Source organism: Falco peregrinus, chromosome 11 (assembly GCF_023634155.1).
Source record: "Falco peregrinus isolate bFalPer1 chromosome 11, bFalPer1.pri, whole genome shotgun sequence".
Lineage (NCBI taxonomy): Eukaryota > Metazoa > Chordata > Aves > Falconiformes > Falconidae > Falco > Falco peregrinus.
In genome coordinates this window covers 493,908-519,478 of record NC_073731.1, presented here as the reverse complement: position 1 = coordinate 519,478, position 25,571 = coordinate 493,908, and the positions used below count along the sequence as shown (strand labels likewise).

At 40.9% G+C, this 25,571-nt stretch overlaps 1 protein-coding gene across 6 annotated transcripts in view; it reads right to left on the bottom strand.

Moving 5' to 3' along the window:
- Nucleotides 1-25,571, bottom strand: part of CFAP61 (cilia and flagella associated protein 61) — a 118,590-nt gene that overhangs the window by 17,534 nt on the left and 75,485 nt on the right. For all 6 annotated transcript variants that reach the window (XM_055816551.1, XM_055816548.1, XM_055816550.1 and 3 more), the window contains 4 exons: nucleotides 21,675-21,967; nucleotides 17,051-17,378; nucleotides 16,471-16,562; nucleotides 13,187-13,392 (listed from right to left, as the gene is read on the bottom strand). In XM_055816551.1, the coding sequence (XP_055672526.1) occupies nucleotides 13,187-13,392; nucleotides 16,471-16,562; nucleotides 17,051-17,378; nucleotides 21,675-21,967 (919 nt within the window). The remainder of the gene's footprint in view (nucleotides 1-13,186; nucleotides 13,393-16,470; nucleotides 16,563-17,050; nucleotides 17,379-21,674; nucleotides 21,968-25,571) is intronic.

Below are 25,571 nucleotides of genomic sequence, written 5' to 3'. Positions count from 1 at the left end.
CTGAAGCTGCCGTTTGTCTGCGGTGTGTCCTGGCTCTCTAAAGCAGAGGCAGCGAGGACCTGACACTCACCTCTGGCAACGTTTCTGCCATCTAAGTCAGGTCTAACAGCATGAGATGTATCACTGAGAGCAAGATGTTAAAACCAGAAAGTTTTAAAAATTGAATGAAAAGCTTTCAGAATAATACCAACCACCAAACAAAAAGTAAGATATAAAGTTTAAAAAAACCCATCAATAATGGAAGTTTCTGTAAATAATTTTAAATCCCGTGACAAGAAAGCAATGGTGGAGAGGTGAAGACCAGCTCTGTAGGATGAGCTGACCTACTCTGGTAGATCTAATCTTTTATCATTCACAAGCATGGTGTAACTGTAATACTCAAACTGACCAGTTTTATCACACTACTGCAATGTTTTCCAAACTTCTACAAGTTGGGCTTCCCTTCATGGAAACGAAGCAAAAGCAAAGCCCAAATAATTTCCATTTATACTATTAACGATGGGCTTCTGAGGACCAGTGTTGATATTGTCTCTAAGTATTTCACACTGGGTGCTCTTCTTTGACAACCTCAGCCAAAATCCTCTCCAAAAAAAAAAAGAATCACCAGTGGAAAGAGAAACTGAAAGCAGTGATGATATGAATGCATGCAATGTGGCAAATAAAACAGAAACCAATTTTTTTAAAAGGTTTGATTTTCTCACTTATCTTAATGTGCAAGTAAATCTCATTATTACAGCCTGAAAAATAGTGATTCTTTTTTTAATATGAGAATTGTAATATGTTTTTAATTACTTCCATTCCTTTTCTTGCTGCTTCCATGAGCCTGATGACAGCAGAGATAACGGGTGTCACTGTGGACAGGCCTGTGGGCGCACCTTATGTACTGGGAATGCAGACCTGACGGCTCATTAAACTATGTGAAATAATCCCTCCCTGCAGGTGAGCTTATCAAATTACCACAGCGTGCGTGCACACTTAGACCGCCATTCTCTAGCGCAGAATCCTGTTAAGGGAATTTAAATTGCGGCCCTAAGCAGCCAGCACTCAGCTGCTGCCTCGCCAGCACTGCCAGTGACTTCTCTCTGTGTCTCTGTGAGACCAGGACAAGTTGGGGGATTTTGAAAAGCTCAAAGGGCAGGTAGGCACCTGTTCCTTGTGATGATGCTTTTGTAGAATCCCTCTGCAAGCTACTGGCATGTTATTAACTATAGATTTTGAAGACGCTGTGTCTGCCAGTGTTCTTTTGCTACTCAAAGCCTTGATGAAAGCAATAGCAAAACCAAATTCAGCTCCTTGCATCCCCACTATCCCCACTCTTTCACCAACACATATGAACTCAGAGGAAATGACAAAGTTCAGAAACGGAGACAATCTACGAAGTGGTTTGAATCCGTTTGCAACTTTTGTTAAATGTCTCTAAATAATCATTAATGCAGATCTCTTGAAATCACATCTGTTTCTTCACAAAGCAGTCTACAGTTTGCTAGGGACCTGCCTTATGTCCCATTAAACTCAGCAGGACTCTGGTCAGAGTTGTATCCTCTGCCATCCAGCACTGCAAGCATATGCAGAGCAGCACACGTTTTTCTAGTAGGTGGTACAAGGCAGAGTCATTGATAAACTTAATCTCCCGTTAATCTGTAAGTAGCATAGAGTCTCCTTCCCTCTCTGTAGCTTCCCACACTTAGTACAACACGGTGAGTTTTCAAGCTGGATGTCCATTTTTCTGGGTTTAAATTTCCTTAAGAAGAAATGTACTGCTTGAAATGCAAAATCTCCAGGCTTTATCAGCTACATCTGGAATATACATTATTGGTTCTCAAATATTCAGACCTCAAAATATTCAAAGTCATTCCTTGGCACGTTTGGATCCTTTAAATGTGAACGACTTGGGCAATTTATGGAAGCTGAGTTTCTCATTGGTACTTTTGACACACAATGGAAAAAGCTACCCAAATGGCAGCATGCTTTTGCTGCAGCATACCTCATTCCTCCTTGGTTTTGCCACTAGTAAACAGTAAGAAGAAAGCTGCTGCTATTACAAACACCACGAACCAAACCAGAAGGACAAGCAGAGATGAAACTGAAACAGCTGATCAGCTGACACAGGCTCCAGTGTAATACCGTTATGCCCAGAGTACCTATGAAGAACAGGGAATTCCACTTCCCAGGAGTGGGGAGAGGACAGTACTGCTGTGGGTTGGGATGCAATGCAGTTTTACTTTCTAGGTTGTCCTGACATTGCTTCCCAAACAAAGTTCACAGTCTTTTCTCCAACACAAGTGCACTTAATAAGAAATGTCCCATCTTGTCAGGAAAAGAGACAATGCGCTGTTTGCAGACAATATATATGGATGTTTTAAGACTCCTAATTACAACGACATTGTGATACCAGTAAAAGACATTTCCAGACATACCTTGCCTAGCTGGACCAGGAATCATAAAGTGTAAATTTAAAACCACAAAGCATTTCCTGCTAAATACCATCTGACCAGTAATTTTGAAAGACAGCCTGTTTATGTAGGTAAAAATCAAGGCTCATTTGTGTAAAACCCCATAAAGCACCACCTGAAAGCACTGTTCTTAATCACAAAGAATATAAAACATTCCCTGGTTTGCAGTTTCTTAAAAATCACTTACAATGGCCTAACAATCAAGCAAATGTTGAACCAACAGCAAGGTTGTAGCAAGACAGCTATTTAACTCCTTGCTCTATAGTTCTACTCACTGAACACCTGTTTGTCCATGCATTTTAAGCCACTCCTGTTAAATTCATTAATCTAGGACGCTGTTACTGCTCTCACCCAGTAATTAGTGAAATCAATAGTCTTATGGACAATGAATCTGTGATTTACTTCACTGGGCAGATTTACAAAATAATGATGGTTTTTACTGACTCATGGGCTGACATTTCTTTTGTACTTTTTGCTAAGTAAATCATAGAAAGGAAGCCCATGCTTTTTTGCCACTTTCAACAGAACTGTGACCAAACCTGCAATATCTTTTCCTTGGAAAAGAACCGTTTTACAACATGTGGTTTACAAAACCCTTTTTTCTGCAGCTGCAATAGCAAAACATAGTGCAGTGCAACTGATGCTCGAGAAAGATGGGCACTGAATCCAGAGCTCACAGAGGACAATACTGATCCCACTGGGCCCAGTCCAAAACCTCACTAGGGCTACTGCAGAGACCTGCTGACTCCAGGGGGGTGCGAGTCATGATTGACATCGCGTATTGCTTGCCAGCCTCTTCACTTCACAAATGCCCGTTACCCATCATGGCTGATAAATCACCTCTGGTTTCTGCATTTTTAATATCCTGGAAATGTTACATTTAGGTGCCATTACCTGGAGGCACCATCAGAAAGCAAATCTTTGCAATCCCTGCTTCACATTGAGATACTGCAGTCCCTTCCTATTCTAAATATCATTGAGAGATATTATCCATTATTTCAGCACTGGAATTTGGTAAAGTTTAGATACTTTACTAGATAGTAACAGTTATTGTGTAGCTGACTCTTCACTGAATTGCTCTTTAAACTTTCTAAACTCTGCTCTTTAAAATTGATATAAAAACATTGCTCTTTGTCTATGAGGAAATTATGGCTGACCTTGAAATAAGGTTTATTACATTTTTTTCACATAGTACTATTTCACATGTAATGTATTATGAAAAACAATTAAAAGGAAATTAAAACTGACATACAAAATCAACAGATATGCTGTATGCACTGGTATGATTGCTTTTCTGTAATTACTTGTTTGTTCAGAGTTCAATCATTCATAATGGCTTGCATAATTATTAATATGAATCGGCAAGGTTCAGCTGCAAATTGCTGTGGTAGGATTCGGTTGACTGGCCTTCACATACTAATTTGGATGTGGAGTGTCTTAGTAACATACCTCTTCATTAGTAAGTTAGCTGCTCCTTAAAAAAACCACTAATGTATAGAAATCTAAAGCCACCTAAAGGGGTCTGCCATTTATATTGATTTGCTATTGAAGTACAGCTTTACCGGAGCACCTTGGGGTTAGCATTTAATTCTGGTAGCAAAAAAAGCTGTTAGTGCTTTGATATCCCCTCATGTGTTCCTCTTTCCTTATCCTGTCTCTCTCTTCATAAAAAGCACACAAATTTTCCTCTAATTAGGCTGCGAAGTGTACTGAGTAGCATTAGTCTCTCTCAGCCATGCTCACTACCTGCCACACTTCCTTTCTGTTTTTTTTCATCCCTGCAGAAAATAAGTCTCACCATCTGCATGATGAACAAAAGCCTAAGGTGGAATCCCTTAAATGTAATCACAGTGTGCTAATGGTGTGGGATCAGCAAATTCCAGACAGCAGTGCATTCTAGTATTTCTCTTAACAAACAGTCACTCTTCATTTTTGAAAGTCTGGTTTAAAAACAGCTTTTCTATGTAGCATGCATTTCATGTTTAAATACTTGCTGATTATCCAGGCTAGAAGTAATAGATCTATAGCTTTACCTAGTCCTTTTAAAAATAATACTGAAAACAGCAAATATTCTTCCTTTTCTTAATTTGTTATATTACGAGATTTATTAGTCACATCAATAAACAGTCCAGTGTGGTGTTTCTACTTAAACTCTCATTTAATGACACTGCTTAATAAATCACTTTTAGCCTGAACAGTACTATGTATGATGTGTGAACTGAACTTAAGTAGAAGAGATCTGAATGGCTACTTTAAAATAAGTAACTGTTGTTCCATACCACTCAAAATATTTTGAGCATTTAGCTTGTACAGCTAATAAGAAAAATGGAGTGTGAGCATAAATGATGGGGTTTGAAGAGAAAAGCTAATGAAATATCCAGTGATAGTATTCACTTTTATAGTTTCTGGGTGGAATTTTCCAAAGCATCTTAGTGAAAGGGAGTTTGACTCCATGCCTTCCTGCTGCATGTTTGGGAGCCTTGTGTCCTAGTGCATATCAGTACCTGTTGCTGTTGAAGCTGTGCCACTTTGTGTAGAGCATCCCTTATTTTTTTTTCAGAGTGCTTAGCCCCTGGACAGCAACACCCACCACAGCCAGGCTGCATGCAGATCTTCCAATGGACAGCTGGGGCAGATCACCAGAGCTCTATGCATGTGTTAATTTGCTGATGCCCTTCATATGGCAGCACTGAATCCTATCTGCTGTTCTGGCACTGGGAAAAAAAATCCTTTGTCACTGAATTTCAGCAAAATCCCCTGTCTTTCTGTCCCATGCATAGGTATTGCCAGAGTCATCAGCCACCCTTCCCAACTCCTGCTTGCCAAAGTGCCTCTGGTTAACGTCTGCCAGCAGGGGCTTCTCTCTACGGACCTGGCCCCTCACATCATCAGTTCCCAGACTGGCGTTTGCAGCCTGGTGGACATATCTTCTCAACTCTGGAGAACTCCAAGCTTGCAAAAAAGATGAGACACTTGGAGTGCACGTGCATCTTGCTGCAAATAGCTTTTCTATCATGCCATGAACATATGCTCCTCATGATGCTACTTGAGACCACCGTGCGGGGTAGATAAATTGTCAATGGGCTGGACAAGTCCTTAAAATGCTGGAAACCAAGTTATTTAGAAAAAAAGAAAAAAAAAAGTAACAGTCTTTTCAAGCTCACTTTGGATGAGTGTGCCTGAAAGGTTTCTCTGCTAAATGTCCTTCAAAACACACGCTGCCTTCTTGGACTCCCTCAGAGGACTGACCCTGTAAGGCTCCTCAGCTCTCAGCTGGAAAGCCTACACACATACACAGCAGAGCCTGAAATGTCCAGCCTACATGCACCAAGATGGCTCCATGATGCAAACTGAAGCGTAGTGAGTACAGATGACTAAAAGCACATTTCTGGTAAGAACTAAATATAAACACAATATAAATAGAGTACTCAGTACTCTGTGTTACATGTTATTCAAAACACTTTGATTGCTACACAATGCATTAGTCCATCAGCATGCTTTACAAATTGTTAAATACCAGAAGTGCTTAACATACAGCATCTTACTAACTTCAGCATTACACAGAGAGTAAACTTGGTGAATAGGTACAAGAAGAAGCTTGAGCAGGGGATGGCTGAGCAACACAACATTTCACAGGTTGCCTTTTAGAAATGGATTGGCATAACGATGTTTCCCTTAACAGGACACTTTATGACTGTCAGCCCAAATCTGTGCCTTTCCTCCAGTGACGCTGATTTTGCTGCACTGACTGTCATACAACAGTGGTACTCCTTTGCCTCATCTTTAGTATTACTGCCCCATTAATGCGATGCACCAAGCATCTTCTTCTGTAGGTCATGATGGAAAACAAGTTCATTAAGACAGTATTACAAAATCCCAAGTAAAAAACCACTCACACCTAATTTGATAAATAAGCTACTTAAGTATTTTAGAAACTAGTGGCACAGATTTTTATGCATTATGTTAGTAGATTTGGTTTTCATTAATGCCAAATGAAGCCTACATGAAGCACTTCTATTTCATATTAAAGGCATGATGCCAGTGAGCATCCATTTGGTTGCCAGGTATCAGGAGACCCCTCTAATTATCCATTTTGTACCTAAGATGCTGCAGAGGGAGATTCCACTGCTCTGTGGACATGTTCCATAACTTGGCAACTGCCTTCATCTTGGATGAATACAAAAGGTGTAACTGGCTGGTTACATTCCTCCTTTGTGAAGCAGTGTGGAGGACTGATGACCAATAACAAATGTATAAGCTTAAAAATAAAAGAAAGAATATCTCAGAGCTCTCTCCCCACCCCCCTCTTTTATATGCTGCTATGACAATGGAAAGAATTTGAAGGCTTTCAAACGAGCACCAGAGAACAAGGGAAGGGAAGGAGTGTGGTACAGGGGACACTTCATATGAAACCTACTGGAATTCACTTTCTTTTTCCTTCAAAAGAAGGCTTCCCTATTGGAAAAAGCCTCACTCTTGGGTGCTCAAATTCCAGTTGAGCCTTTTTGAGATGCAACCTTATGTGAAATGAATAAAAATTGAAAAAACTGCTTCCTAAAGTGGATTCCAGATCTAGGGGGTAATGCTGTTAAAACTTCCAGGTGACATAAAAGGTTTGTATACAAAATCCCCAGCTTCAGGATACTGTGTCTTTGGTTCCTATAATTTTGCCTGCCCTGGCACCAGAAAGCTGCATTGTAAGACCTCTCTGCTCAGAAAAGTAATGGGTGAAGGCCTAGATGGAATGAATGTAGCTACTGTGGTGGCATGAGGCAGATGGAAGGGTGACCATTGCTGATGGCAATGGTGCATTTTTCTTGTAGCACCGTGACAAGTGAGGATAAGACTTTTCGTGGTTAGTAAATATTGCCTGTCCAAGGCCCTGACAATTTGCCCAGTAGACCTTGGCATCCTATAAAACAGTCACAGGGATGAAGTGCATCCCACTGTGGCACAGTCAGAAGAGACAGCTGTCTGACTGGATGTGGTCATCTTCTGGCTTAACAACCTATTTCCTCAGCTGTTGTTTGCATAGGTAGAAACAAAAACATTGGCTCTTAGATTCGTATTTGGCTAAGTAATGAACTGAACCCACACAGACACTGCTCTGAATTAAGCTGGAATACCTAACACCTATGAGAATCAGGCCCAAATATGGCTGCAGAAGCTTAATGATAGGCAGTTGTTTTTGAAGAAGATATTAGATATCTGTTATTATCATATGAATATCTGTATCACCGGGATCACGGCTAACTACGGCAGCCAGGCATCATGAGGAACATTTATTTTAACTGTGCAGCTGTAGAGTTGCACCAAGACCTCCTTTAAACATGTCAGTAGTACCTGTCTGCTAAAGCAGGAAGGGTAAGAAACTTTAAAACTCTCTAGTTCCATCAGAAGTAGTGTTGGCTGGTTTAACTATGAGAGCTAAAAGCATTGTTTCTGTGAAAAAAAAATTAATTCAGATGCATTTGAAGCTTTTAGTAAGCTGTGAAAATACCATAATACGGACAAGGAGTATCTAACTCACTAAAAGCTTACACTCTCCAGTGCGCTCGTGCATTTTGTGACCAAGTGATTGTGGCAATACAGTCAGATGATTTTATGCTGGCTTTTTCGGTTACTGCTTGCTAGGCTGATAAATTTATGACCTTAAACTCTTAAAAGAGCTGCAGCTTGAATATACATCATCAATAGTGGCGTGTCTGGGGGCATCAGGCTGTTGAGTCTTGCAAATCTAGGGGCTGAAGGGCTTCCTTCGCCAGCCCAGCACAGGACTAGGGACAGCCCAGCACATGGGGCAGAGCCATGGGCAGACCCCTCTGACCCACCACAGGCGTGGGGTGATGCATGCCCACCACGCTGCTTAGCTTCCTCCACAATGTATGCTGACTCTATGGGGAAAGGAGGACAGGAGAGAAGTGATTTCCATCTTCCATTTGGTTGTAGATCAAGTCCTGCAGTTTTAAATCATGTTGAACTCGTACTGAAATCAATGGAACTTTTCTCTCAACAAAATAAGATGTTATTTATCTCATTATTACCATTAGCTGCAGTTTCACGTGTACAACCAGGAGTTACTTGTTCACATTAGCCGAGTCTTGAGAGCCTGTTGTTAATGCTAATTTGAAAATGGCACTGGCACATTATAGTCAGGAAATCCGGTATCATGGGGTTAACTTTCAGCTCTTATACCAAACATAAATCAGTGAGGAAATTCATTGCTAGATGCAGTCTCTAATTATTTAAAAGATAATTTGCATGCTACACAGAAATAAATTAGCTCCCAGGTGACAGCTGTTCCACTGTGTCCATTCCTAGAACTAGATGCCATGCTGGGAAATCTAAATGCAGACCAAAAGATTAAAACATTGTACTTTCTGGACTTAGAGGAAGACCCTCCCCAAAACAGAGGCATAAAGAAGGAAGGAGGAGAATGAATGTTCAAGTCAGCAAGTTTACAAGCTTAACTAATGAACCACAACTTTTTCACAGTCTACATTTTCTTTTCACTAAGGGCACTTCACATCTTTCTAGAAGATACTGCAACTGGAGGCAAGTGTAACGTGTACTAGTTTAAAAGGATTTTTTTCAAAGAAAGAAATTCAGCCCTAACATCAGGTTTGCATTCACATGGTCATGTGAGACCAGTATAGACCATGTAAACACCATCCAAAAAAGTTTTCCTTCTTTTGATCACACACATAGAAATCGACGAATGCATCTTCATATTCCTTGCCAAAAGAAGACCAGACACCACTTTTAATCTACATAAAAGCCTCAAGAATATCTTCATCTCACAAGAGATGCTAAAACTTGTTTCAATGTAATGGTTTTCTAATAAATAGTGTTCTCACGGCTAGGATTTAACACTGTATATTGTTGTATATTGTACATAACATTGTATTATATGGATGCATGTATTGTAGGTATGATACTGTATTATATATTATGAGACTACACTACACTGCCAGCCTTCTTCCATTGCTATACCACCTCCTGAAAGCAGCCATTTCCTGTGCCAGTCTGCTTTGTGCTAGGACTGTTACATGGAGATGAGAGGCAGTTTGCTTCCTCCTCTCACCGTCCTTTTCTCACTAGTCCTTTCAGTCTGCCCTGGCTGACTGCAAAGGGCTTTCATTTACTCTTCCGTCTCCCACCTCTTGATCTAGCTAGAGAATCTATCCTCCTCATAGCACAGACGTTTGTAACAGAGATATCGAGGCTGCTGTGAATGGAAATGCATACGTGTGCACATGCATTTGTGTGAAAGCACCAGAAGAAACAAGCGAGCAAGGATTAAAGAACAGCATATGTTAATTGCTACAGAGCAACATATGTGATTTCATTCAAATGACCAAATGGCAAGAGAAGGAACAAACCTATCTAAAGATCAGATATAAAGAAGATGAAAAACAGGACTGGAGGCAATAAAATAACCAGATAAGAAAAACCTGGCAACTGTGATTCAGGAATTTTGCCACAGGCTAATGAGAGGTGAGATAAAATAATGAGGCAAAAGATCCCAAACAACGTCCACATGTAAAGGCTGTAAAAGACAAGTCCAAATTAGTTCATCATCACTAATTAAGAAAAGCTCAAGAGATGTGATGAGGACCTGCTAAGTGGTGTCCCTCTGCATGGCACACTAGCAGTCTGGGCCAGACCACCCGGACACACAGGTCACAGTGCCTGTGAGTACGTGGAGGTGAGGACCCTGACCTTGCACAACTTCAGGTCCTAGTAAGTAAAGACCACTTAAGTTACCAGCAGTCTTAGAGAAGCTGACGACTCCCTCAATGAGTGTGTGCTCATGGCAATGCTGCCATCAGAAAAAACTGCACTTCTTACTCTTACGAAGTTGACTGGCCTGACTCATCCTATTAACAGATCATCACAGAGATCTTCATCTCTCCTAAGATTTTTAAAATCTCTGTGGATGTTTGGAACTTGATCTTACTTGTAATCCCACAATCAGCTTCTGCACTGTGTGGGGATCCTATCACAGTCATGAGAGCATAGGAGACTAATACATTCTTTATTTCTGTCACGAAGCAATAAGCCATCCGTTCAGAATGTTAACGTCTCACCTCTTCAAAATCTATGTGCATCGCTATCGACTATCGAGAGTGCAGGTTAAGTGCTGCTGCAGTGAGGTCCTTGGGCTGGGCTACATGCCCACCATGCAGCAAATGCTGGTTTTTGTCAAGGCAAGGAAAATGCTTCTACCTGTGTTGCAAGCAGAAATCCGAAAGCAGGATAATTTATTCTTCCAGGTGTTGATGCTACTGTGAGACTTGCTAGTACATATAACAAGCGATACTGTAGCCACATCTGGGCAAACAGCAAAGGCTAAGTGTCTGGCAACATTTGTGGTTCGTAGAAAAGAGTAGGTCACAGCTGTGTTTGCATATTGTAACACCATGAAAGAGACTGATGATACCTTGCCACAACCTGAATACCAAGTTTCTTCCAGTGCTCAAAATGTATTAACTGATCAGCATCAGCTGTGACAGGGAAAGAAAATTACCTGTTGTCTTAGCCCCTATCTCATACAACTGTGTCATCCTCCTTCAGTTTCTACTTAACACTTATTGACAATATACTGTTTATGTGAACTTCACATTTGCTATGTGCCATTACTCTCATAAAACAAACCCAGCATTTTCTAGAAATGAGAATCAATCCCTGTGGCAGCAGCAATTCAGAAGTTTCACACTCCTCTCAGCAGAGGCATACAAAGGTCTCCTGAAGTGAAATTTTTGAAGAAGCGTTTTTGTTCAAGAAACTTTTAAACCTTACAGTTGAAGTTTGGGTTCAGCCCATTTTTCAGAACAAGATGAGAAGAAATAAATGAGCAGCTAGACTCTGTAATATTTACAATCAGGAGAGAGTGCAGGAAAAGGACTGCAGAACACATCAGAGAAATTGCGAGAGCTGCACATCCAGTCCTGGCGAAGCCCTGAGTCCTTTTCAGGGGAGTTCACCCTTTCAGTCAGCAGCTGATACCACTGTTCTCAAAATACAGCACACAAATCAGCCTTTTGTCATCAACTGAACGGCTTGGCTGGACCTCCCCTCCTCCTGATTTCGGCAGACATTCTCATTTAGCAGTGTGCAATGCCTTATCCATATTCTGGCAAAGCTTTTTGACACTGAACCAGCAGAAATGCAAAAGCTAGAGAAAGAGGTGCTGGAATTCAGAGGCTCTTAAGTCCCTGTCTCAAGGTATCAGGTGCTTCATTTCTACAGTCTTTTTTGAACTAATAGATTGCCATTATCATGCAAAGTTTCTTTTGGACCACAGCACATCCTTTACAGCAAATTTCTACAAACTGTTACTTAAATAAAATTGTTTAATCTGCTACCATTTATGCCTTTCTTCAAATCAGTTATAAATATAACAAAATCAGACCTGGAGACTTTTAGGGCACCACTATCAGCTTTGTATCATGATAAAAATCTATCATTTGTTCCTGTGCTTGGCTTTTTGTCTCTAAACCTGCTTATGTAACATGGCACTTCTCTGTCTGTAACAATTTAGGATCCCAAGACACCAGTTGTGAGGGATTTTTAAAAATGAAAACCAAAACCAAGATGTATCAGCAAGTTCTTCTTTACCGCCTGTCTCAATTACACACTCAAAGAATACTACCCAATGAATGAAACTCAAGGCTGGGGTTTTGGTTTGATTTTTGTTTGGTTTGATTTTTTTTATTCATGCTTGACTTCCAAAGCACTTGTATTCACTGAAGCATAAGGAATAAAACATGTGTAAGTTTTCAGGCCAGGTAATTTTTTTAAAATACGAAATTCTGGAGAAGTAGCAGAAAATCAAAGATATGGTAGATCACATTTTTCCAGATACTCCTCTCTCCGTAGTAAGTTCCTTAATTAAGTTTGCATTTCCAAAAGCAATGAACAATTCTCTCTGAGGAGACAGCACATAAACCTTGGCTAGAAACAGTCAGGCTCTTCAGGCTTTCCCACCACTTGAGAGACTTGCCACGGAACACCTAGTCCCTAGGACTGCCCTGCACTTGCTTGGGCACAGCAGGCAAAGAGGAGCCCCTCAGAACATCGGCAAGACTTGTTTCACTGCTGCAAAGTGCTGTAGTGGGATAAGTCCTGCAAGTTGCATGGGGAACCTCCACTAAATATGCAGAGTCCTGACACAGCCTCCAGCTGTAAAATTAAGTTAAAATAACCACCTTACATAGAGAACATAGTCTGGAGGATAAACTTCAGAGCTGACTGTATCACCAGATAAGCTGGCAAGTCGTTGAGTATGACTATCATCAGGAGTGATTTAAAATCTCCCTAGATACCTTGACTTAAAAATTTGATTCAAAGTGAACAAAAATACGGAGTCCTAAAAGTGACTTCTGAATATGAATCCTCAGTAAAAACGATTGTTCAGGTTCAGCTTAATGAATTACTCCTACTGAATATTCTAAGCAAAAGTTATAAAGATATTGAAATGCTCTTTCAGATGAAAGATGGTCAAGTAAACCACTGCTCCTTCTCTAAATAAATGTCAGAGACACAGCTCTTTCCAGGAGGGTCTTCAGGGCTTGTATTGCCACTGATAATTTTGCCAAACAATAGAAGACATTTTTAAATAAATCTATCTTTTGTTCTAAGAGAAAGCAGCCAGAAGATAAATCACAATAAAATAAAACTAAAATTCTGCCAGAATGTAGATTTTATGCACAGTATTGAGTTTATCTTACCTGTAAAGATCTGTAATCTTCCCTTCATTCCAGCGATAATAAAGATCATTAAGAAGACGCTCATGCTGTCCATACAAGCAAATGTAGTTGGAGACAGGGAAGGATTCCTTTGAAAAGCAGGTGATGCTATCTACCATACTATATTTGTTGATATGCATCCTGAAATAATTCCCATTTCTTGCTTCTCCAGTTATAATCTCTGTCCCCTGGAACAGAAAATAAAAGGAAAGCTGTGGAGATGGAACAGACTCCTGACTTGGCATATGTGCTGGATCAGCTGTGGTCTCCTAGCTGGTACTTACCATTTCTTAAAATCCACAACCCTTTTTTAAAATCAACAATACCCATTCCCAGTAACATGATTTATACAACAAGGCACTTTGCTATGTTTTATACACAAAGATTTTCTGCGTGGTTTATACTTGATTAACTGCACACAAAACTGTGCAGCATAGGACTGCATGTGCAGCATGGGCTGTGGTTGCCCAGTCTCGAGTGCCATTTCAGACACCGAAGGGTATCTGGGCCATCTGAACTGTGCTGGTAGTTACGGCACAGGATCTGTGGGAGACCTGTGACCTCCTGGAGCAGCAGCTGGAGGTCAGGAGGGATGCCGCAGGGCATCCCAAACAACACTAGATGCCTCTGTTTAGGCAACTGAATTGAACTCTATTCATCCTAATTTATTATACAGAGTCTGTATTATTGCATACACATGGCATATCATAATTTACTATAGGATACCATCCTGATGAATGAAGAACACACTGGCATACTTTCACTCTCTCTCCAGGTTTACAGCTATACATACATATTGTTATACATGTACATACAAACAGCACATGTGCAGAGTCCAAATTTATGGCACATCACAGAAGCTATAGGATTGTAGGCAGGGGGTTGGTACTACCATATCAATGAGTTGCAAGCAAACTTCAGTGTTAAACTCAAAGATTTATCACATACCAATTAAGCATTTTTGACTTTGTGTAGCAGTTCTCCAATGTCAGAGGTGTGATGTGTTGTGCTTCCAACAAGGAAAGAAATACCAAGAAGGACCCTGTTCAGTTCTGAAACAAACTTCTAAATTTTATAAATGGCACTACGTACTAGATGGTTGCTGCAACTGCAGGAGGCAGGACTTGATCTCTTGGCACGTTTCCTTCAGGCCATGTTCTAGACTTTTAAATGGTGAATTCCTATTAACTTTAAAAAATATATATGCATATATACGTGTAAAAATATATATAAGCACATACGCCCAGAATTTAGAATTGCTCTCAGCGACTCCCTCTTGCCAGTTTGAACAGGGGCTGCCAAGTGTTGCTAACACCAGCTCTGCTATCAATAAAAGCATAACAATGTTGGATGCTGATGCTCAAAAGGTAGCGTTTCATTTCAGCTAGTTAAATCAATCACTTAGAAGACAAAAATGTAAAAATTTTTTTTCTAACCTCACATTGCAGTGGGATGATCAAATAGCTTGAAGCTGTTTTTTAAAGCTGTATTCATGTTCCAGTTTTATGTATTTCTAAAACCTGTTGCTAGGCTACAGTAACCTTTGTTACTTCCACATCTCTCACCTAATACATGTCACTAGCTTCTCTTACTTCTTTCTTAGGCAATTCTTTTAGGATTTACATGAAGTTTCTGGAGTGGCTTTAATTATGTTCCTTTTCAGACTGCAGGTAATCAAAGCTGCAGCAAAAGAATTCTAATCATGCTCTAGCAATTTAGAGTGACAAAACCAATTTTTCTCTCTGTGATTGTCCTTTCTGCTTCCCAGCATGTGCTGCTTTGGACAGCTCATCCTGGATTTGCAAAGTTGGAAAACAAGGTGAGCCAGGCTTTGATTCCAGCCCCCAAAGCATGGATTCGTTTTCAAAAAAAAAAGAAATTTCTTTCTGTGGACCACCGCTGTCCAAGTTTTAAAATCAACACTGAAGTACCCTTTCAAAAGCCACTCTTTACATCAGCCTCAAGAACAGGCTCAATGCAGAAATCCCTGAGGAACAGGAGCTTGCCTAGGTGGATGGTCCTCTCTGGCTTTAAAAGACATTAGTCTATTCCTTTCCTTGTTTCACAAGTCAGGTTCTTCAGTAAGAGAAGCATCTCCATGTATGTATCATGGGACAATCTCCTATGTATCCCAACTGTGTGAAGTGCTTCCCTCTTTCCTGTCCAAAGACGACTCTCATGGTTGCAGCACAAGCTGTTTTCTAGCAGCAAAGTATGGAGCATCCCTTCCAGAATATATTCTTCTCCTACTAGTCTAGATCAACTGAATTTCACTAATAGACTGAGAAGTTTTATCATCTGTATGCATTTATAGCACCTTATTGCAGGGAGGAAAGAGGTTCAGCACTAAGGCTGAAAGCGTCTTTTAGTGAAATCCAGCTAATTTCTATCCTATGTCCTCTTTATAGAAATCATACATCTTTTGGGAAAGCCAAATATCAGAACGTATGGAAATGACCATCTAAGAGGTTTGGTTGGTTATGTAATTCATACTCGTTCACCCGCTGTACCTGATTTATATGATGCACCCAGGCTTAGCTGATTGGATTTGTTTTTACCCAAATCTGATACCAAATAGCACCACTACCTTGATGTGCTGTGTATTATGTGATGTGCTAGGAACTTCAAAAGCAGCATATTCTGTATGACTGAGAAAGTGACTTCTCCTTCTCTCCACAGAATCATGCAAAAAGGACATTCTGAAAAAGACAGTACTGAGGAAAAGCCTACATGATAACCTCCCAAGCTGTGCTGAGACAAATGGCTCAGGAAACCAGGTACAGTGCTGAGCCACCAACTCTGGAAAAAAAACCTCAAGGTGTCGAAGCTGTAGTGCCCCATTAGGGAGCTATTTGAACCCAAAGTGCTGCAAATAGTAATGAAGAGTTCAGGACTGGCAAGGATTTCCTGCATTCAAGGACCAAAAACCCCTTTGGTTTTGGTTGATTTCATGGCAAAGTAATTAAGAACTGCAGTAAAGAAGTTAATCAGAAAATCTGTATGAATCCACATTTACAATATGATAGTGAATTTACATTAAAATAAATATTTTTAAATAATCAGAGATTTTGTTTTATGTGGTTTGTTCCATTCCAGAGTGGTAAGTCCCAGCTCTGGAAGGTTGCTAAATACATACTTAAACCCATGCTTACTCAAGATACTTTTTTAAGATGCATGGTACTTTTGCATATATGTGTGCTATCCTAAATAAGTACACCTTTCCAAAGGGAGGACAAAACAAAGAAAAGTTAAATAATGTAACTTACATGATCATACAGTGCGAGTTCTACGTCCAAGCAGATGGGGATTTCTGGTTTGGAAATATGCAAGTAATTACATCCTCCAGGAAGAACACCTCCTGCCATAAACGAAAAGATGAGATTAATTAAATCATAAAAAAAAAGAAGAAAATAAAGTGTTTGTGCTCCTTCTCCCATAATCTTTTTTTTTGTTGTTGTTGTTTATTAAATGGCTCTAAAAAGAAAACAAGGAACTTATTTTGTTTTGGTGGCCTTCATGCTCTAAACTTTTTTTTTTTTAGACATAGACTCTTAGACATATTGGTGCAGTAGCCACACATTGACAAGTTCTGATTACAGTTTTATTGAACTTGGAATATAGACACTGAAACAGTCCATATTTACTGCAATATAAAGGAAAGCACAGCTTGGTCTGTTATTAGCAAAAATCTACAGTGTAAGCTTTATCGCAACTCAACCCTTTCTGCTCATTATGTAAGGAGCTTTAAGGACCTTACTCCCATTGGATATCATCTCAGGTGAGATGGACCTACCCAAAAATACCAAAGAGGGTATAAAAGTATAAGAAAAATCCATTTTGACCTACCTTTAATTTTACACCCTCTGTACATGGGGATGAGTCTATCTGTGCCTTCTGGTTGCTTACGAAAGGGTTTAGGGGTTGGATCAACGAGATCCAGCAAAGATACAGCAAGCTCAAAGCCAACCTCTTTTGAATTGAAGTTGCTGTGTGTCCATTCATCTACATAGTATCTCCTGGAGTACTTTGTTAAAGGACCTGCAGCCCTGATGTTGACATCATTAGTACAGAATTTGCTATCGATCACAAGTCTTCCATCAAAAACAAGGCAAGCATCATTAATTGCCTTAAAGGTTTCATAATCCACTGTCCTGTAGGCAAAGCTAAAAAATGCCTAAAAAAAGAGATGTACATAAGTGTGGTATACATCTAGTATATAAATAGTATACATTCGTTGCTGGCTAATTCCATAAATCAAAACCTATACTTTGTTTTTGTTGTGAATGTTATTGATTTTAAAATACAAGAACATGAAATAAAGTGTGATTTTATACACGCAGATAAATCCTTCTGATCCAGTATTTACAGCTACTAAAATTAAAACAAAGACAGTAGAGAGAAGAATTACTAAATTAGACTCATCTACTTCTGGTTATTAGATGAGTTTTATTTTAAAATCTCTGTAATTAACTATGTCAAACAGCCTGAGTGGATGTGCATATTTTCTGTGTTAGTACAAGCATATGAAATAAGGCTCAAACCCTCTATGAAGTTGTTTTCTTTTCTTTCAAATGCTCAGGCCAAACTGAAAAACTAAGTAATAGAAATGTACAAAGTACTTTGCATTTGAGCAGGATAACTGTATATTACAAATATTTTCCCAACTGTTGTGCCTAACTGTTTACCAACAAACTATGTTACTGTGGCTACCAGCACAGGGATATTCAATTGAAATGGAAAGATAGGAAATTAAAATTGTTCAGAGGAAACGTCATTCTCATTCAAACTACAACAGCAGAATTTAAGCCAGTGGAAGCTGTGGAGGCCAAGAAGTTTGTGAGAGGTCCAGGAGGACTGAATATTTACATGAAAAGGAAAGCATTCAGATTTATTATACTTCATAGTGATGTAGATTTTGGAAAGCATATTCACACTTTGTCAGAACTGAAACACTTCTCTAACTCTAGATCTGCATAATACTTGCTTTAGGAGGCAGACTAATCTGTACCATCTCAGTGCTTGGGACCACTGTGCCTGCAGCGGCTGGGGCTGGCCACTCTCACAAGGCACAGGTCTTGATGGGCATCAGATCCACTGAGATGATCCAGGTCAGCGCAGAGGAGACTGTGGCTATAAGTAAAGTACCTGGTACATTCAGCAGTCAGTTACTGAACCTGGTAATGAGCACAGCAGGTACCTGTTCACCATGTTTTGGCACTGCCTGTGCTGTCTTACTCCTTACAGAACTGACCTTGAGGTAGGGATTTATCTCGGGACCAGCATCTACTGAAGCCATGAGCTCGTCTTCCCCACAGGAAGATTTCAAGGGCATTGAAAGAAAATCACCCTAAATCCTTAAATTCCTCCTCTAATCTCAAAGAAAAAAGCTAGTGATAATTCTCTTCTTTTGTCTTCTTGTGGTACCTGCATAGTCCCTCTCCTGGGTCATGAGGAAGCAGATCAGACCTCATCTCTCCAAAACAGGAGCTGAGGCAGCACCACTGTGACAAGCACTACAAAGCAGGCGGTGTTGGCAGCAGCCACCAATTCATCCTACGCATTCGGCATCGGTGTGGAACAGATGTGCACACAGCACATCATGCAAAATGTGCTGGATGCCTGAAGAGTAGCTTTGAAATCCAGCGCAGCGCGAGAGCGAGGGCTGCAGGGTCCTGCCACAGCCCTTGCCTTTTGTCTGCATGCTCCACACAGACTCTGCGCACTGATTAGCAGGAGAGGAGCTTTTGAATTGATTTAGAATCATGCACATCTGACAGTTTTCTTTATATGTGTTTTATCTAGTTTTCTACATTGCCTAGAAGTAACTTCAAAGAGGCAAAAGTACATCTGAAATCTGGAACCAAAAATGTGCTCACGAAGGACAGAAATGCCCATTCAGATGAAGTCGAGAGAGGCGCTGGGGAAGGTAAAACCTGGAGGTGTCTCATTTCTTGAACACAAGAAACGAGGAGCAGGTAAACAAAGATGGGTCACTCCAGCTTGGAACTGGGGGGCACGCACACAGAACATCCACCTCCGTCAGAGCACCGCAGATGGCAGAAACAGGAGAAGCTTCAACTATAAGCAGCGTCTTTGTAGTTGTCTCTTACAAAGGCTAAACGGAGAGCTGGCACAACAAAGGTCCCCAAAACAGTGCAAAACAAGGGTGCACACTAAATGTTGAGGGTTAACAGTAGTAAGAATGACAAGGCTGAGAAATGTTTTAAAGCAAGATCATGGTCTGCAGAGGGTACAGCTGAAGACTGACTGTCTCATTGCTACAATATAGTTTGTGAAACTCCAGAGCCTTTATAAAGAGCTTTCTCCTTCATCAGTGCCTTCAGCTTTTAAAATGATTAGACAAGCTGAATGTTGCTGCCCACTAACAAGAAATATTACTGTACAGGCTGAGGAAAGTGTTACCTTGTTGCCTTCATCTCAAACAGCCTGAGACATAACTATCAGGGCAAACAAGCATCAGTAATAAGTCCTTCCTTTAGTGTCAGCCTCAGGGAGGATGCAGTTGTGACCTGGGTAAAGGTATTACCCAATTATACCACCAAAGTGCCTTCCTGTGGACTAAGGGCAAGCATCTGATGTTCACAACCGGCTGGATGATCCAGCTGGAAGAAAAGGCACAGGAGAGGGAAGCAAAGGAAGCTGGAAATTTTAGCAACACTGATACACAGCAGAGACGTGGCAGCAGAGGAGCGAGAGCCTCTGGGTTTGTTCGTATATAAAACAAGTAATAACTATGCACAGTTAAGGGAATTCTAACCATCTAGCAGGTCCAAAATCAGGGAAGCTCTGCCCATGAGGGCACAGGGACCACACAGCCCTGCGTCCTGCTGGCTGGCAGGCAGGACTGTGTCACCGGAGGGGAGGGGATGGCTGCAACCTCCAAGCTGGGAGCCATCTGTCAGCCCAGGAGGGGAGGGAGGGAGGCTGCTGCTTTAGGGAAGGAGATTTTCTCCTGTTGTTTTTATCTTGCAGGACTCAACAAATTAAGCCTCCAAGAACTGCCAATCAACAGTTGATACTGGCTCAAATCCCAAAAGGCCCAGAGCTGCTGCAGTGCCGATTCCTGCACAGCCTGCTCCCTGGCGAACGCAGCTGCCTCCTTGGTGGCGGCTGCTCTCTGGAGCCCTGTTCTCCCAGGCAGCTAACAGCAGATACAGGAAAACTGCAAAACTGCTGAACCGGGTTTGGAGAGTATAAAGCCCCTGACACCACCAGTAATTGACCATCTCTCATCTTAGAGGCTGAATAGGAGAGACCCCGAGAGGGAAGAACCATGGCTGGAGGAAGGATGGGCACAGGGCACAAAAGGGCAGGAGAAACAAACCAAGAGGAAATGGGGGTCGTGAAGGAACACAGCCACTTGGGCAAGGTGGTGTGGAAAAGAGGGGGCCTGATGGGGAGGTAGTGAATTGATATTAAGTTACAAGATCTTGATCACACTGAGATCTCTGCAGAAGGATAAAAACAGAGGGATTTCAAGGAAAGAGGAGAGAAATTGAAAAGCTGCATACAAGGAGAGAGTGGGAGGAATGTCACTACTGATAAGGGGCCCAAAGTCAGGAGATTGCTAGCAGATAAAAGTGCTATGCAAGGTCTCCACCTCCATCAGAAAGGGCTTAACTATCCATATGTTAAAAAGAAAGGGGTTGGGAAAACCCAACGATTTCAAGCTTTCCAGTGCAGGGGAGCCAGCAGGGACCATTGACTCCTGGGGAGCTCTCCCAGGGAGGCACATGGCTCTCCCTTTCCAGAATTACAACAGACTTGCTGCACAAAGAATTGTGCAGACAGAGGGGTGTGTTGAGGGGGCCACGCAGCTTCCTATGGATACACATTGTGAAGTAATTTTATCAGAAGTGCTCACTCACATGGATTAGCCCAATAAAGAAAAACAGAACTGTTCTGCCCAATGGGAAAGCTAAAGCTTGTCCCAAATATCAAAGTGGAGCCATACCTGTGAGTGTGCATATCATTTACTTAGATAACATATTGACACTTTAGATGAACAAAAACGCAGTCATTAAGGCAGAAGGAGAAAAACCTGTTTAAAATATATTTTAATTATGCTACATAGTAGGCCTCTCTATCCTAACATTTTTGGCTTCTATTATGACTTAATCAAATGCACATAACTGTAGACAGGAGTCACTGTACACATTTAAATAATACAAGGATTTCTGGAATTATTTAGAAAATTAATTAAGAGTATTTGTCACTTAGCAGTGAACAACTATTTGAGAGTCAGGTGACTTAAATTTTAATCCAAATCAGGGTGTTAACAATGGTTTTATTTGGGATTTTTTAAAAAAACAACCCTTTAGACTAACAAGTGAATGTTCAGTCTTCTACAGACAACGAGAAAGTGGAGAAACCGACGGACTATCTAAATTTGATGGTCTTTGTCTTAAAAAACAGACTGAAGGAAACACAAGTGAAAGCATATACTTACTGAACATTGCAATTTAAATGGTTTTGTATTAGTAGTGAAAGCAGCACATGTGATAAGGTCTGGGTCATCGCCTTCGTTCCACTGTGCCAGGATACTGTCATAATAAACAGACACGCCAGCCTTTGACAGTGCCTCCTGAACAGCACTTTCGATTTCGTTGTTGTTAAGGCAAGTAACATTTGAGCAGAGTGGAGGCTGTATGAGGTGTATTCGAGAACCATTAATTCCAAGAGATAAGAGGGTTTCTACTGTGGTGTAAATGTCAACTGTATTCCCATAGACAATGATGTTCCCTAAGGGAGAAAAAGAAGGGAAAAATTTTTAAGACATACAATGAAAACCTTATTAGTATAACTCAGATGATAATAACACGAAATTGCTCTATTTGACCCTCTTATTTCTCTGATGCTATGAAGCAAACAATGTTACCTAGCAACAGTAGCTAAGATAATTTTGTGAAGAATCTGTACAAAACATCCCACGAAGTAGGCAAGTACTTAACACAGAAGTATGACATTCATTTTGACCCCATAATTTGAAATTATTTTGATTGAAAATCCTCTAGGGGAAAAGAAAACTCATTTTTGTTTTGTTCTCCCCTCCCTCCTCAATTTTGCTCACTCAAAGGATTTATCAGGGGTGGGGGAGGACACACAGCAGCCAATTAAATACATTGTGCAGAAAACCCCCACAAACTGTGCAAAGACCAAGTGACAGAAAAAAAGCCATTGTGCAATATGGGAGGTCACTGGTGCTGCCACTTCCTTCCGTAAAAGCCTGATCTCCAGACAATGGAGACGCCCCTGCAGAGGTACCCCGGTGCCTGCTGCTGCCTATCTGCCGGCTTGTCTCACCGAACTGCCCTGCTGAGGGGCACAGGCGGCCGATGCGCTCGACAGGCAGTGGCTAGCAGCTCTGCGCTGCTCTTTGAAGACAGTTGCCTCCCTCCAGCGCATGTCAGAGAATGCCCAAAAAATAAATGCCTCAGTACGTGCTCCTAACGAGCCAGCCTCCGTCCTTGAACGCTGCCTAGAAAAATCAGCAAGCCCGAGACAGGCATTTCTGATCAGCTGGTGTGAAAACAACGTTTGGATATTGCTACTCCTTCTGCAGTGCGTTGTCACTGGAGCAGAAACCACTATTTAAACCAGCTCCACCTTTCCACCCACTGGGCCAAAGGTGCTCCGATTCAAACCCACATCCCCCATCTACCACTGGAGTGCCCTTAACTACTAAGCTGCAGGCTATACAGTAGGATCTTGCAAATTCTTCTACTAAACTGGTGCCACTTCAAACTGCACAGTTAAAGCTGAAGAGCAAATACACGAAGATGGGAGTGATGCAGGTTCTGTGTGAGCATAATCTGACTCTCCAGCCCACAGCTGTACGTTATCAATATTAATTAACCCAGCTTCATTCCTCTACAGAGCAACACCCAGCCATGAACTCTTGACAGACCTTCAGTAAGACATCAGATCCTGCACGTTAAGTCTGATGGGTGTTTCAGTACACCAAGAATCTGATGTCAGCACAAGGGTGCATCAAATGCACATTCCCAGTGCATTTAACATCCCACACCTGGGCAGTGCTAATGGGCAGCAGGCGCATTTACTGCTTTCTGGGAAATCCCTGGCAGAAATAGGAAATAACTGAGCCATACCTACACAAGCTAACATGTAAACATCCTTGTGCTGGAGGACATCACACCAGCATGGAGAAAGGAAATTGCAGAAAAGCTAACACCACCCAAGTGTCACTCTTCCAGGCAATGTGCGTATAGCAGAAGCAAGCCAGTGCACAAATCCCAGGCTATCCCGGGCCTGTCCAGCCTCATATTGAAGCTGAGGGATAACACAGAGGATACAGGGCCTTGTATCAGAAGACTGATGATGTGGCAGAAGTTCCTCTATGAGCTCTATGAAAATAACTTGTAGTTCGGCACTGAAGAAAAGTGTAGGGTGGAATGTACTGAAGGAAAATCAGTGTTGAAACATAGGAGGTGTTTCAGGAATGGCCTTTAATTGACATAAACAGCAGCTGGCACTGGCTTCCCTCAGACTACATAGCAGTATCTGCAATCAGAATTTGGACAAACAGCTGACTTTCCCACATAAATGGCTCAGTCTTGAATTTTGGCAGCATCTGTTTTCCTACATGGCATTGCAGTAAGCAGTGCTGAACAGGTAAGGGAATGCCTCACACAACTAACCTGCACATTTATCTCAGCATCGGTATTTATGTCTCACTACAAGTGACAGCATCCCCCACAACCTAAATTTTATTATTTCATAGGCTAAACTAATTTCACTGGGACCATGTTTTACTGCATGAGATGCAGAGCGATACTAAATAGAGCACTTACAAAGCTCTAGCTCCCAAGAATATTAATGATAAAAATTGTTAACAGATGTTCTATTATTCCCTTTAGACTACAAGGTTATTTTATTTGTCCATATCAGTTTGGCTACTTGTAGCTGCCAAATACACGTATCTCTTCATAACTGCCAGAGAAAAGAATTGCCCCATAGTTAGACATGCTCAGAAATCATGGAAAACATTATTTTTACTGTTCATATCAATGACCAGAGGGACAGAACAATCTTACCTGCAGATGCATTAATCTGAAATCATAAGAACAAGATCCTACTACTTGCATAAATATAACATAGAATACATATAATGTGTGGTAACGGGAATTCTGTTCCATGTGTACACTGCTAAGCTGACTTTCCAAGCCAGAAGAACGCTTTCCGTTGCTTGTGCCTGCCAGAATGCCTATCTGTAGGCAGTCCTGTCCTCATGAGAGAGCCAAAAGAGAAGGAAAATGTAAGACTGATCCATTTTTTTCATTACTGCAGCAGGGTACAACACAAGAAGCAAACAGACAGAACTGGTGGTGAAATACAAACTTCGATATATTCTTTTTTAGTAATCTAATGTTGTAATAGTGCAGATAAGAATGTGGTATGTGGATGCTGACAGCCTCACATTACATTTACACATTTTTAATTAGCAAAGGGTTGGAAAAACATAAGCAGCTGAAGAGGATGCAGTGGCTAGGAAAGGGGAATAAGAAGCACTTACCAAAGGCACAGCCTAGCCAAGTTTTATTCTGATTCTAAAGCAAGCAAGTCTGGGCAACTGAGAGATGTTCACCATTTGGCAGAACAAGCCCCTTTGGATTGAAGTTCAATTACTGCATTATATGTTGGCATTTTTGTATATACCAGATCAGATTTGAGCCCTGCATTTCTCAAGGAAAATTAAAATTCTGTTTTATATGGTAATATTAAATACAACTACATTAGATCAAGGAAAGCAATGCTCCTTTACTGACCTCTTTTAAATCAACGATTTACGGTGTCTGCTTCTTACAATATTAGTGGCTTTTTAGATTACAATTCTAGTAGTCTACGAACTACAGATATTCATTATGGACTGAAATTATGTTGACTGGACAGACAGCAGTTCCTCAGGATGCTTTTATTATTTAACTACATGAAAATGTATCTATCTGTGAGTAAACATAATAATCTTCCATAGAAAAAAGCAGCCATAAATAAAGATTGTTAAGAGTAGTTTTATCATTTATTACTAGATTGTCAGCGTTCTGCTGCAGAGCAAGCTCATTCATTTTCCCCAAGTGGAAGCACAAGATTTCAGTGACCCTAGCATGACCTGAATCTTTTTAGCTTGCAAACACTAAAGGAGAAAACCAGTATTAGCTAAAGCATCAGTGGCTCCAGTTGGTGATTCATGCACTGGAATTTTAATGCAACAGTATTCCTACAAACACACTTTTAATAAGGCAGTAAACTATGTTTAGGTAAAGAGAAAAAAATAATTGCTCCATTTTGGGCCATTAAAACAGTTTTGTTCCTTACTTCCATCCTACTT